This window comes from Medicago truncatula, chromosome 5, assembly GCF_003473485.1.
Source record: "Medicago truncatula cultivar Jemalong A17 chromosome 5, MtrunA17r5.0-ANR, whole genome shotgun sequence".
NCBI classification, from domain to species: domain Eukaryota; kingdom Viridiplantae; phylum Streptophyta; class Magnoliopsida; order Fabales; family Fabaceae; genus Medicago; species Medicago truncatula.
Window position 1 is genome coordinate 16100440 of NC_053046.1, and position 13380 is coordinate 16113819.

General features: G+C 33.3%; 1 protein-coding gene and 1 pseudogene across 2 annotated transcripts; both read left to right on the forward strand.

Annotated features, from left to right (window-relative positions):
* Positions 1-579: 579 nt before the first annotated feature.
* LOC11412238 (transcription factor MYB1R1-like) lies at positions 580-3048 on the forward strand (annotated as a pseudogene). Its single transcript, XR_003012109.2, has 3 exons — positions 580-1141; positions 1248-1456; positions 2090-3048. The product of XR_003012109.2 is annotated as a transcription factor MYB1R1-like (transcript).
* Positions 3049-9015: 5967 nt separating this feature from the next.
* Positions 9016-13380, forward strand: LOC11417056 (uncharacterized). Its single transcript, XM_003613429.4, has 4 exons — positions 9016-9177; positions 9294-9426; positions 11251-11559; positions 13019-13380. The coding sequence occupies exons 1-4, from the start codon at positions 9095-9097 to the stop codon at positions 13136-13138; spliced, it is 645 nt and encodes a 214-aa protein (XP_003613477.1). The 5' UTR covers positions 9016-9094; the 3' UTR covers positions 13139-13380.

A 13380-nucleotide genomic window follows, 5' to 3' on the forward strand; every position in this document is an offset into this window, starting at 1 on the left:
AGGGTACGTTCGAACCCCCGCCACCACAAAAAAAAAGGCTCGTAGGCGTCCTTGTGAACTTAGCTCAGTTGGTATGGACAATGCATAATATATGTAAAATTCAGGGTACGTTCGAACCCCCGCCACCACAAAAAAAAAGGCTCGTAGGCGGGCACCGGGCGTGGTCAATATTGAGGGCCCAAATAAAATTTTTATTAGATTTATACTAACTTATTTTCTAGGACACGAGTTAAGAAATCAAAAATAAAATTAAGAAATAAATTTTGTATTAAAAGGATAAATTTGAACTTTTAAAATATTTTCTTCAAATTTATTTTTACAATATTGAATACACAATTTAAAATAATAATAGTTCCATCTTTAAATTTTTAACTTGTGCTACAAGGGTCAAAATCAAAAGAAAAATAGATTCATTAGATATCAACCGATTAGAGATCCGACGATCCCAATTAATCATAAGTTTTAACACAATTATACAATGTTGACTTTGATCAAAATCAGAGGCTTAAGAGGTAAGTAACTGCTTAACTAAACCATCTCCAAATTTCCAATTTTTAGTTTTTTTTGGGTCAAAGCCAAATCACAATTTAAAAAGCCTATCAAAACATAACAAAACCGTGTCTTATATTTGCCAAAAATAAAATAAAATCTGTCTATCACCCAAATCTCGCAAATCATCTCTCTCTAAGATGAAAAACTAGAGAGAGAAACACACGTCCACTCCTCTCTCTTTTTTTAACATCATATATAAATATATAGTCTCTCTCTAGATTATGTTCCTTACATGGATTGATTTGAGCATTATTATTTTTTTGTTGAGTGAGTAAGAAAGCGAAGAAGATGTCTTTGTCTCGCACGTGCTCACAGTGCGGCAACAACGGCCACAACTCGAGAACATGCAACGACGGTGGAGAAGAAAAAAGCATCATGATTTTTGGTGTTCGACTCACCGGAGGAAACAACCACCTCAACACCACCACCACCAACACCACCATCAACAACTCTTTCAGAAAAAGTGCTAGCATGACCAACCTCTCTCAATATGAACAACCACCTCCACAAGATTCCAACCCCGCCGATGCCGGTTATGTATCCGATGACATCGTTCATGCCTCTGGTCGATCCAGAGAACGCAAACGAGGTCAGTATTTAAACCAGATACATCAACTTTTGTTTGATCTAGTGCTTATATATATATATATATTAATGTTTATATATATTAATGTTTTTTGCTTTGGTTGCTGAAGGTGTTCCTTGGACAGAAGAAGAACACAAGTTGTTCTTGTTGGGATTGCAACAAGTTGGTAAAGGTGATTGGAGAGGAATTTCTAGAAACTTTGTGAAAACTAGGACACCAACTCAGGTTGCAAGTCATGCTCAGAAGTATTTCCTCCGCCGTCATAACCAGAATCGCCGCCGCCGGAGATCCAGTCTCTTTGATATTACCACCGATACGGTAATATTTATTCTTTGTTTTAATCTTTTTTAATAATTTCCTTTTATATTTTTAACAATTTCCTTTTCTAATAATTTGATTTTATTAGTCTAGTCAAAAATGAAAAAACTAATTTCCTTAAATATATTTCGTATAATTTTACTTTTCAAAGTAATAATGATGATGATAAATATAATTAATAATAATGTATAAAAATATACATAATCCTCATTTATTTTATTATATAAATATTAATAATAATGATAAATAATTAATAATAATGTAATTTTTATACAAATATATAATCATAATTTATTTTATCATATATTAGTTTTTTTATCTTTTTTTTAGTTATAATTAAATTATAAATTACATATATGTTTGACTGTGATTTTAAATTCATTGACGATGTACCAATTAAATTTATAAATATTTCAAACATATTTTTAACACAAATAATAATATGATTTGATTTGAGTAAAAAAATAACAATTGCATATTTATTTTTTTACTTTTGTTGTAGTATTTTACTCCTCCGTCTCAAATAAATTATTTTCAGACAAATACTTTTGCAAAATTGACGTTATTATGATAAAGAGATAGTACTGTTGTATTTAAAACTATCATTAATGTAATTTTGATTATTTATTTTAGGTGATGGAACCTTCAACTATAATGGAAGATGATCAATTTCAGCAAGAAACAGTGGTGCCACTGCCACCACCAACCCCCGCCGCATATCCATCCTCACATTATGGCGGCATCCCCGGGACACCTTTTCCGATGGGTCTTGGTCCGGTAACATTGCCGGTGATGAGTGCTGAAAGAGTGGCCAAGCCAATTAGGCCAACACCAATGCTGCCTCCTTCTTCTAAGATGGCTAATCTGAACTTGAAAGATAAAGCTTCTTCTTCTTCCATTGAGCCTTTTCCATTGTCATTGAAACTGCAACCTTCACCTCCATCGGAGGATCATTCACCGGAAAGCAGCGGCCATTCATCGTCATCGGCTTCATCATCGACTTTTAAAACCATGGCTGCAGGGAAGTATAATGGTGGGGGTGGGGATAGCATTATCAGTGTTGCTTGAAAATTTAGTTTGGTCAAGTTTTTTCTTGGTTGACTTGGTTTGTAAATTGAGGGCAAAGTTGGAAATATACCCAAGAAAAATAATAGAAAATCAATAAATTAAGTAGAGGATAATATAATATAAATAGGAGAGACTAGGGAGGGACTAGAGAGGATAATATGATACATGAATCATGAGAATGATTATGGTTAATATGATTAAGAATTTGGAAAAAAGAAGAAGATAATGTTAGGTTATGTAGGTGATTAGCTAAATTAATTGGTGGTTTTTGATGTACATGTTTGGATGGATTATTAAATTGAGAAAGATAAAATGGGTTGGGCATATTCTATTCTATTTTGTATGGCTGTTGGGGGATTCTTGTTTCTATTTGTCTGGGGGAGTGTGACCTTGAAGTGATAGGGCAGTGGGTACTCTTGGTCTCTTATTGGGTCTATTTCTTGCAACTTGGTGTATTAAATAGTTTGGACAAGAGGAATATATTTTATGCTTTTTTAATTTAATGGTAGTAATTTTTTATGTTTACGAGTTGTGAACTTTTATTTGAATAAACTTTTTTTTTTTTATTAAAACTAGGAGAGTACATATATGATTTTTTTTTGGTGCATGGATTGGTAGAGAGTAATTGGGGGAGGTTGTATTTGTTTTTTAATTTTTTAATAAAGGACCTTTTTTTTTACCAATCACTCTATCTCAAAATTCTCTCTTGGAAACCCAATCCTCAAAATGTGACCTTCCATCCATTATTTGATTTTTTTATACACATGATAGATGTCTCACTTTCTTTTGACCAACATGGAAGTCTTACTTAAAGAGTGCAATTTACAGTCATATATTTTTCTTACAAGAAACATTTTTTTAATTAAAATAAAAGCAACAATGAAGTCCTTTTTTCCGTTAAGTAGGATCAACCATCTATATTAAACGATGTTACACTGATCTATCAAAAATCATATTTTCTTTTTTCAACTCATTTATCTTAAGATATTTCATTATAGTTATTTTAGATATATCTCTAGTGATCTTACTCATCTCTATTTGATTTACTCTTCTTATTACATAATTTATATACCCAAACTCACGTAGGTCTAATATCGATTATATTTTTTTTTTTTTTTTTTTATTATAGGTGCTACCCCAACTCTCTCTCTCTCTCTCATATTATTAGAAAATATGAGAGCGAACAAGATAATTGGAAGAAGACAAAGTTTTAGTCACGAAAAAATATAAAGGATAAATGGAAAAAGTATTTCCACAAATTGTTTAATGAAGAATATTAAACTAGATAATTGCATCTATAACCAAAAAGATAATTGCTTCATCATTTAGAAACTAGATATTAGAGTGAAATAAGGATTCAGGAAACTTTAATCGTGAGGAAAGAAAATCTAAGACTTGTGTATCTAAATATTTGTAATCTTGTATGATTATAGTAGAAAATCTTTAGAAAATGCAATGAGATTAGACTAACCTCATATTGTTGTCTTCTCCTCTCTCATATTTTCTAATTCGTTATAAGCTCTTTTTCAATGATGAATCCTTGCTAAATCCACTCCTTTTCAATCATGTATGTATATATGTCATATAGAATGATGGAGGAAACATACGCTAAAAACTTAGGGATGTTAAAATGTTGAGTAATGATATTTATATTTCCATTTTGTGGTAATTTTTAGGACAATCTTCTCTCTCTACATATATATATCCTCGTGAGTTTAGTTCAGTTGGTATGAACAATGCATAAAATATGTAAGGTTTGGAGTCCGAACCCTAACAATATATATATATATATATATAGACACACACACACGTTGGTTAAAAACAATTGAGATATAAAGATGAAGAGATATAGTAAGAATAAAATGAAAGTATAAGAAATAGTTATTATAAAAGTTGTCCAAATTAATTGTAAAAATATCAATTATCTAAAATGTTATATAAGTTTGGACCTCACTTTCAAAGATTAGTTCAAATATTGAGGGTGTCTAACCACATATATACATCCAACGTTTTAAGAACCGTCGTTCCAACAACTATAATAGTCACCATCACATCTAGCATAGACTCCAATCATCGTAGTGTAATCTTTAACTTTTTTTCTTTGAACGACATTGTAATATTTAACTTGACTTTAATGTTAAATTAAATTAAATGTATTTGAATCTCACTCACAAAAACTACATCATAGAAAGAAGGGACACCCCACTGCAACAACTTCAATCTAACATACACATAGCTTGACATTTGACAATATGACATGTGTTGCCAACTTCTTTATTTGTTATGACATTGAGCACAAACATATCTTCTCTGTTTAAATGCCTTATCATGTTTGCCTCAGATAAATTTTGTTTGGAAATAAGTTTGTCCATAAAATACCAGTCATCATCTCTTCTCACCACTAATAATTTGTCTTCTTATACATTTTAGAGAGAGAACCAAAAACATAGAAGCATTGATTCCTTCTACTCTTAATTGAGCTATCTTTATTTTCCATGTATGGATGCCAAATGTATTTAGTTAGACAATAGAATCTAGCACATGGAAAGTGGAGCTAAACCCATCTCCTCTTTTTTCCATGTTTAATATCGTTTGTTCCCATCCATCATTGTTTCCTCCTTTCTAAGAGACATGGTGGCTATTTTGCATTTTGATCCATTAGCTAAATTTGGTATTTAAGTGGGTTCTGCCTAGCATAAATATATTATACACATTTTTCTTTTTCATTTTTTTCACTCTTTTCAATTACAAAGCAAGCTGGGCTACAACACAAGAGTCCTGAAATGTTTAAAACAACCCTAAAATTGGGTCTTTATATAGAACTAAACACAGCAGAAAAACTGATAAACAAACACGTTATTACGTTAATGCCCGTCAATCCGTTGTTACTAGCTTATTTCATAACATAATTCTCTACTTTTGTTTTTTCGGGTGATATGGTCTTTTTTTTATTTGATGGATTATAGAGTGAGGGATCAATTAAGTCCATCATCAGTGAACCACTTTATTCCACCGTCAGATTAAATATGTCTCTAGAATTTCATTACTTATTACCACACTGGATCTTTGCTCCATGTCCTCTTTTCTCTCTGTGTTCACGTTCCCTTTCATGCCCTGATGAAAACCAAAATCATTAACAACTCAAAACAAAAAAAATTAACAAACCCAGAACTGCACAATCCTTAACTTCACAATAAATTTTAACTCGTGCTTTGATTTAATATTGTGTAGGTTTGATATTGAAGTTTCTTCAGCTTAGGGTTTTTAGCAATTTTGAGGGGTAAAGCTACCATTTTTATCATAACTATATCCCAATTTAATTACAGTTTGTTTACAATTTAAATACTACATAATATCTGCATATGATTCTTTTTCCATTTCTCTCTTGCCATCGATTTTATTCACAAGGTGCTTCAATGGTGAAATTTATTGAGGGCTTTGTGTTATTGATATCCTCTTTGGACTTATGACTGTAAATTCGTCCTACAACTCAGGGAGCAATAATGAATGACATTGACAAGCTTTGAAAACATGTAAAACAAGGGTGTAAACTGATTATTTGAAGGGCTATTGTGTGCAAGCATTCATAAACATAACGGTGAGAGAAGAAAAGGTGCATGCGATGGAGACTGGATAGCGAGATCTACTGGTAGAGGGAGAAATAATTAGGATCAAGTATGGTGGTAAATAATTAGATCACGTAGGCTTGTTTAATCTGACGGTGGAATAATGTGGTACACCAGTGATGGACTTAATTGATCCCTCACCCTAGAATCCACCTTTTTATTTAGCCTTTTTTATTGTGATCGTAACTCATTTGTCTTAGATAATAAAAAAAACTATATGGACCTATATCTAGTGAATCTGTATTCTAAAAAAAAAGTATGAAATTTGCTCAATAGACATCTCAATTTAGCTCTTGATTAGGTTGTAACTCTCGATCGACTCTTTTTTTTTTTTTTTTTTTTAGTAAAGAGAGCAATTTTGAGGTGTTTATTGAATAATCATAAAAATCTAGTGAACCTAAAAGGAACCTTACGACAATCCGGGTATGGGCTCGTATTGTATTATTGATCTATATAGTACATGAGATCTTAATAAAGGCTCACAACTTGTGCAATTAAATAAACTAGATCTAAAGATAATTGCTCTTTAGGTCTATATTGGTTTGAAGCTCTCCCGATTTATTAGAAGATATTTTTTCGATGTATCTTTTTACTCTTTTTGCCCATCGAAAGATATCTTTCGATGATGTATTTTGTCTGTGTTGAGCAATACAGAGGGTCTATAAAGAAACCATCATAATTAAATGGCCAATTATGTGATCCATAACCAAAAAAGGGTTTTGTTAGCCACAAAGAATCGACATGTCCTTTTCTTAACCCGAAGATGACATTTGATGTACAAATTCCAAAAAACAATTTTTGTGTCGTTTGGAAATACACTCCCAGCAAAATAAGTTGAAGTATAATGGTAGGGATGTGTGTTTTTTAAAATTATGGAGGTAGATAAAGTTCCCCCTTTTGGGAAAGTTCTTCTATTGTAGAAAGCTCTTATGGCAAATCCCTCAACATAATCATCGCAATCAATCATCCAAGACATTTTGAATCCGCTCGCACAACATAAGACTTTTGCTCAAGTTCTCAACAACACGTTTGTGACATACCTTGAGTCAGCTACCTCAACTTTGTGCTAAAGGTCGTAGAATTGCTATCACAATACCAGAAGATGAGTATCATGCTGGAGTAGAAACGTGCAAACGTAACTTGCACGATAGAATAATTTGGCCCAAGGATGCTACCCTATTAAGAGTGGATGTTTTGTGCACCAAACTATCGACCTTTTGGAAACCACTAAGAAAGTGGGGAATCACTTCCCTTGATAAAAACTTTTATGAATTCTCATTTTCATCCCTTGATGATGTAAGAAGTGTCAGAGCAATTATCTTTTGGAATTTAAGTCATGGTTACTTGAAGCTCTTTGCTCGGAGCTGGTACTTTAACCCTTAGGCGCAACAACAATCAACATCTCAGGTTTTAGTTTGAATTTATGGTCTTTCACAGGAATATTGGAGACCTAAAAAATCTAGTGAATGACACATTCAACAAATCTATGTTTGATAGGCCTTTTGGCCATTTTGCTAGAGTTTTGGTTGACACGGATCTTAAAGAAAGGATCATAGACAATTTTATTTGAAAGGAAAGGCTTTGTTTCTTTTTGTTGAATTTTGTAATCACCGCAAAATTCTTGGTCATAATATTGATTATTGTAAGAGGATCAATAAAGACCATATGGCTATTGTTGATGTTGAGGCTAAGATCAAGACAATCATGTGATTGCTGATAATAGTAGTAAGTATACAATACATGTTATTTAGGCTGAAATTAATGGAAATTTGGCTCAGGATAGAACATAACAAATCTAATGCGATTATAGAAAACTCCTTTGATCAGGTTAAAATTGATTAGAATCGTGATAATGATTTAGATTCTTTGACACTTTCTTTCGAGATGAGCATCAAGAGAAAGTAATAGAGAATCCATTTACTTTGGGAAGTAGCTCCATAATGATGACATACTCTAACTCATCAAACTTCAATGTAAATGTTATTCATGATATGCAAGTTTTAAGGCTTGTTCCTATCTTGATACAACAAGATATGGATTATATGAGTGATTCATGAGCTAACATGGCTCAAAAAGAAGATAGCATAGATTCGGCTTTAAACACAAGTCATCCATTTCATCTGACGGACCCAAGAAAGAAGAAGACTAAGAAGCAGCAACCTGAGACGAGCAAAGGGTTCAAGGTAGGTGTTTCTAGCCGTTTGACTCATTGGTTCTTCGGTGGAAGTTGTCCCTCTTGTTTTAGGCCAGTTACTGTTTTGATTTTTTCATTTTCGTTTCGCTTTAGTTTTAGTTTAGTCCCTCAATCTCTTTATACTTTTTTCTCTTTTAATATATGATATGATTAGGGTTATGAAAAAAGTGGAAAAGAGAATATTATGAAAGTGTATTGTCGTAGATTAAGTTATTAAGCAACCTCCTCTAAAAAAAAGAAAGAAACTATCTTGATCAACAATCAAGAATAACATTCGTCATAAGTTTCTATCTTGATCATAATTTTTTTTTCGTTCTTAAAAAAAAAATGATTCTCCCTGGGTCTTATTCTCAATCAAACCTTTATATTATCACTTTATATCTCCGAAACCTCAAAATCTTAATAGAAACTTATGACGAGAGAACACACCTACACGCTACATACGTCGCATAAATTTTTCAACCAACATTGATCACCATTGGACTTAAAACCCTTAAAAAAAAATTAAACGGTAGTAAAAATTACCTACACCATATTAAAAAAAAAAATCATGTTTTTTTTGGTACAAAAGAGGAAAAAAAAATCATGTTACATAAATTCTACTATATGTCAACAATTTTTTCATCAAAAATAAAAAAACAATGTCGAGTGAAAATAAAACAAAATAATAGTAATAAAATAAGAAACAGAATGGTTTAGAGTATTTTGGAGAAGGATCCGTGAGAAAAGTTACAAACTGATGAAAAAACAATGAATTCATCAAATTCACCAATTTTTCTTCCATTTTTGTTCTTCTTCGCCATTTCTTCATTTCTCGCTTTAGGTCAACAAACGTAAGCTCTAATCTCTCCCTCTCTCTAGCATGATTCATGATCTATTCAATTTCTTTGATTTGATCTCTTTTACTTCAAATTTATAATCTTTTTTTTCTAATTTGAATTGGGTTCAGCGAAGATTCTGAAAATGGACATGGATTTGGACGCAGAGTTCTTATGAGTTTCAAAGAAAAACCTTCAGGAAGTAATCTTACCTTTGATTGCGCTCCTTCTGGTCCTTGTGTTCCCTGCATCTACTCTGAAAAGGTTTCTTTTTTTTCTTTTCCTTCTGTTATTTTAGAACTATAGTTGAAGTTATTCATAAATAGGGGTTTGAATGTCCCGTGAGCATAGCACAATTGGTAGCGACCAGGTTGAATTTTGCGATTTATTCACCTTAAGGTTGAATTTCTAGCCATTAGGCTACTTGACCAGAAAACAAAAATAGGGGTTTGACTGTGGCACCCACAATTAAGGTTTTAAATAGTGGTCGTGGTTTAAGGTTTAAAGTTATGATTGCGTGGCCGTCCTTGATATTACTGCGAATCATGGCCAATAAAGGTTGGCTCAGTTGGAGTTAACTCAACCGCAGTGGGTTTAACTCCCGCTGCCAATGTGAAGACTTCTTTGGTTGGTGATCTGTAGGTACTCTTTCAGCCTTGAGGCATGCCCTAACCAGGGCCTTCCCTAAGAATTCGGAGGCTCGGCTCTGGGAATGAAAAGAGGCCAGTGATAAAATCAAAACGTATTTTTTTTTTAAAAAGCAATGTTCTATTTATATTTTTTAAAAGATAAATATAAGGTGTCGTATATATGCGATACACCCAAAGGTGAAAATGACTACCGTATACATGAGGAACCCCCACCTAACACCAAAAGCAAGAGGACCTAATTCTAATAGGCCTAAAAGGCTAAAACAAGGGGACAGAAAATGGCTGGGGGTATTAAAAAAAAATTGGAGGGCAGTAGTATTAGTGGGTATTAAAAAAAAAATTGAGGCCCATGACTGAGGGAGGCCCAGCTCTGTTGAGCTGTTTGCACCCCCTCAGGGCCGCGCCTGGCCCTAACCCCGGTGAACCCTTGTAGCCCAACTCACCTAAACTTTATTCTATCAAAAAATAGAACCATGGTCAAATGTAGCTGATCGTAGCCTTGTTGTGGTTTCTGCAAAACTGTTTTGTTGTGGTCTATGTAGCACCGACATTTCTGATCAAAGGCTTGTTTGGTGTCTGTCGCGTGTCAGTGTTCTACACGACATCGATGCATGTGATTAAATTGAATTATGTCATTTTGTCAAATTATTATTTGTGTAATGTGTCAGTATTTGCACTTCATAGGTTGTGGTTCAGATTGAGTCGTGGATGTTTTTTTTTTTTTTTTTTTTTTTAAATTGTACAATATATAAAGTGTTTGCACTTTTTTTGAATTTTTTTTTTTAACATTTTGAAATTAGCTAATGGGTGTTGAAGGTTAGCAAGATTATGAATGCAAAGATCTGACTTCAATTTATGGAGTAATGTGTTATTTGTTGTTTTAAGACTGCTTAAATATAATGGATTTTAGGAGATTATGTATCTTTGTACATAATTGTTTCTGAAGTCTTGTTTTCGAACTTAAATGTTGATGTGATGTCAAAGGGTTAAATGGGGAATGAGGATCGTTTATTAAACAGGATTCAAGTTACATCTGTAGTCTCCCTCATCCAAAAGAAGTTTTGTAAAGCATTTAAAAGATTTGCCGATCTTTTATATGATGTTTTCAAATTTGAAGTGAACATCGAACTGGTGAAATCTCGGGATCATGGTTCAATTCTTTTAAATTGCTCGAATTGGGACGAAACCGCAATCAAACCGCTTAAATAGATGAACCATATTCAGTGCCGTTTTATGGTTCGACAGGCTGAACTGTCTGGTTCAATTTTTAAAACATTGATTTTATGTCTACGCTAGGATTTCACTTATGATTTCTTTGTTATATGTATGCCTGGGTCCTTCTCACTTTGTACTATACATGATGTCCTTTGCCTTGTTATTATTCATAGGCTTCTTTACTTTGTTGTTAACTACAAGCTTTTTTGGGTGGAGTTTATAGGGTGATGAGAAATATCGCTGTAGTGAGACAGGGTACCGAATTCCATTCAAATGTGAAGAGCTTAAAGATTCAACGAAGGATGCTAAGAAAACAAAACCTCAGAAAAATCGGTCTACTTTGGAAATTTCTAATAGTAGTGCAAAACCTCATATAGTTGAACATGTTTATGGAGAGCTCATAACTTCGCAGTCACAGAGAACATTACTGGATGATTCTTCTGCTTCAGATAATAAGTCACAGGCTTATGTCACTTATAGAAGCTGTATACCTGCAGATACTGAAGAGAAGTTGTCAGTGCTTGGTTTTGAGGTGATTTTCTGCTCCTATCTCAGATTTTTATTATATTCATTGAATAACTTCTGAACTTGGTCGAATGGAAAAATCATATCATATATTGAATATTTAGTTGTGTATTATTCTTTCGAACTAATGTGTCCAACTTAGAGGATTAAGCTGTGTTGTCTGCTGCTATTTAGTGTTTGGTTATTTAAATCTCAAGAAAGAATGTGTAATTGGAAAGTATTTGTGTCATTCATATATGCATATATAAACAAGTAATGACCACAATCTTGAGTCGAGCTTATAGAAAAGCTGTCACTTGTTAGCAATCTGTCAATAGGGGGATGTCTGTTGTAAAGTTAGAAGAAGCAAAGGAAAGTTCTATTACTTAGACCAAAAGCTGCATTTATCTGCATGAACTATGTTTTTGCATGTTGTCATGAGCCTTAAGCACGAAGGTAATTCTTGCAAAAAGCTTTCAAAATGTCAGTCATGTTCATAAATTAGGACGGAAGTACGAAACATTATCATTTGATAAATCTTATTCAGTGTTCGGAAAATTTAAGAAGTACGCTGCCACCATATGGTGTACGGACTCTGATATCAAACACCTATAGAGCACATCTTGAGAGTATAGGGACACGTGAAAATCAAACATCTTAAAATTTGGGTTGAGTCTAACTCAACTCTTCGAAACCGGTTTATAAGGTGACGACTGCACACCACTTATAAACAGTTTTTAAGGCCACATATCATCCAATACGGGATTTCTCATCCAATAAAAATCCAAATATGGTATTATACATTGGAATCTCTAAGGATGTCACATGTACTTTTCCTTAATAATCTCCATCCCATTTTAGTGGCTACCCTTCCTCCTTCAGGGTCGGTAGGAGACGGTGCAATATTATTGTCCTGGTTCCATGATCTAGCTTTCTGCTTTATGGTATTGTTATGTTAGTTTGTTGGTATTAGGACTACTAGTTCCCACAGGGGCTTTAATCTCCACCGAGAATTTAAGAAAAACAATGGAAATTAAAATACTTCAACCACACATGCTCATATCAACGTACCTGTAGTGCTTGAGGTTTCGCTACCGTCTTTATCTCGTTAGTTCTTCGCTAATCAGTTAAATAGTTAATAATTTTGTTTTTATTCTTTGTTCTAAGCTTTCTTTTTGGCACACTTCTATTGCTACTCTGCCAACTTGTTAAAGAGGTTAAGCATGAGTTAGTTTATTCATGAATGTTAGATTAAGCATGAACTAGTTTATTCATGAATGTCAATGAAGATACATCATACATGCAATGTCCTCCAAATTTGAAAGCGTGTGACTTTTTCAGTTTTCAGCTGCCTTAACCTTTGTGTTGATATTATAGGATATTCATTTCTGTAACTTCTACTAAAATGCGCTGCACTGCATTTTACTTGTTTGTCATTAAATGAGGTTTATGTTAACCGTGTATATTATGTGGAAAACTTTGTACAGAGTGTTGTGATTTTCTTGTTGCTCATTAGCGGATCATTCATATACCTGAGAAAAAAGAAGGCGGCTGCCATGTCCGGTTATGTTGCAGCAGGAAGGGGTCAGACAAACTCTCGGTATTGAAATGCAAACTGGCTGTACGATGCGATTTATTCCACACTGATTTATTTTTCTTCATTTTTTAACAACAATGTATTGTAATAGGAAATTTCGAGATTCAGGTAGTGATTTTATAAAATGTTGTATACTAGTGAGTAGTGACATGAAAAGTAGTGTTATACCATAATTCAACCCATGGCTGCTAATATGACCAATTCTTAGGTAAAGTTAGGTTGTTCAAAAGCAAAACGCCTTAAATAATTTCA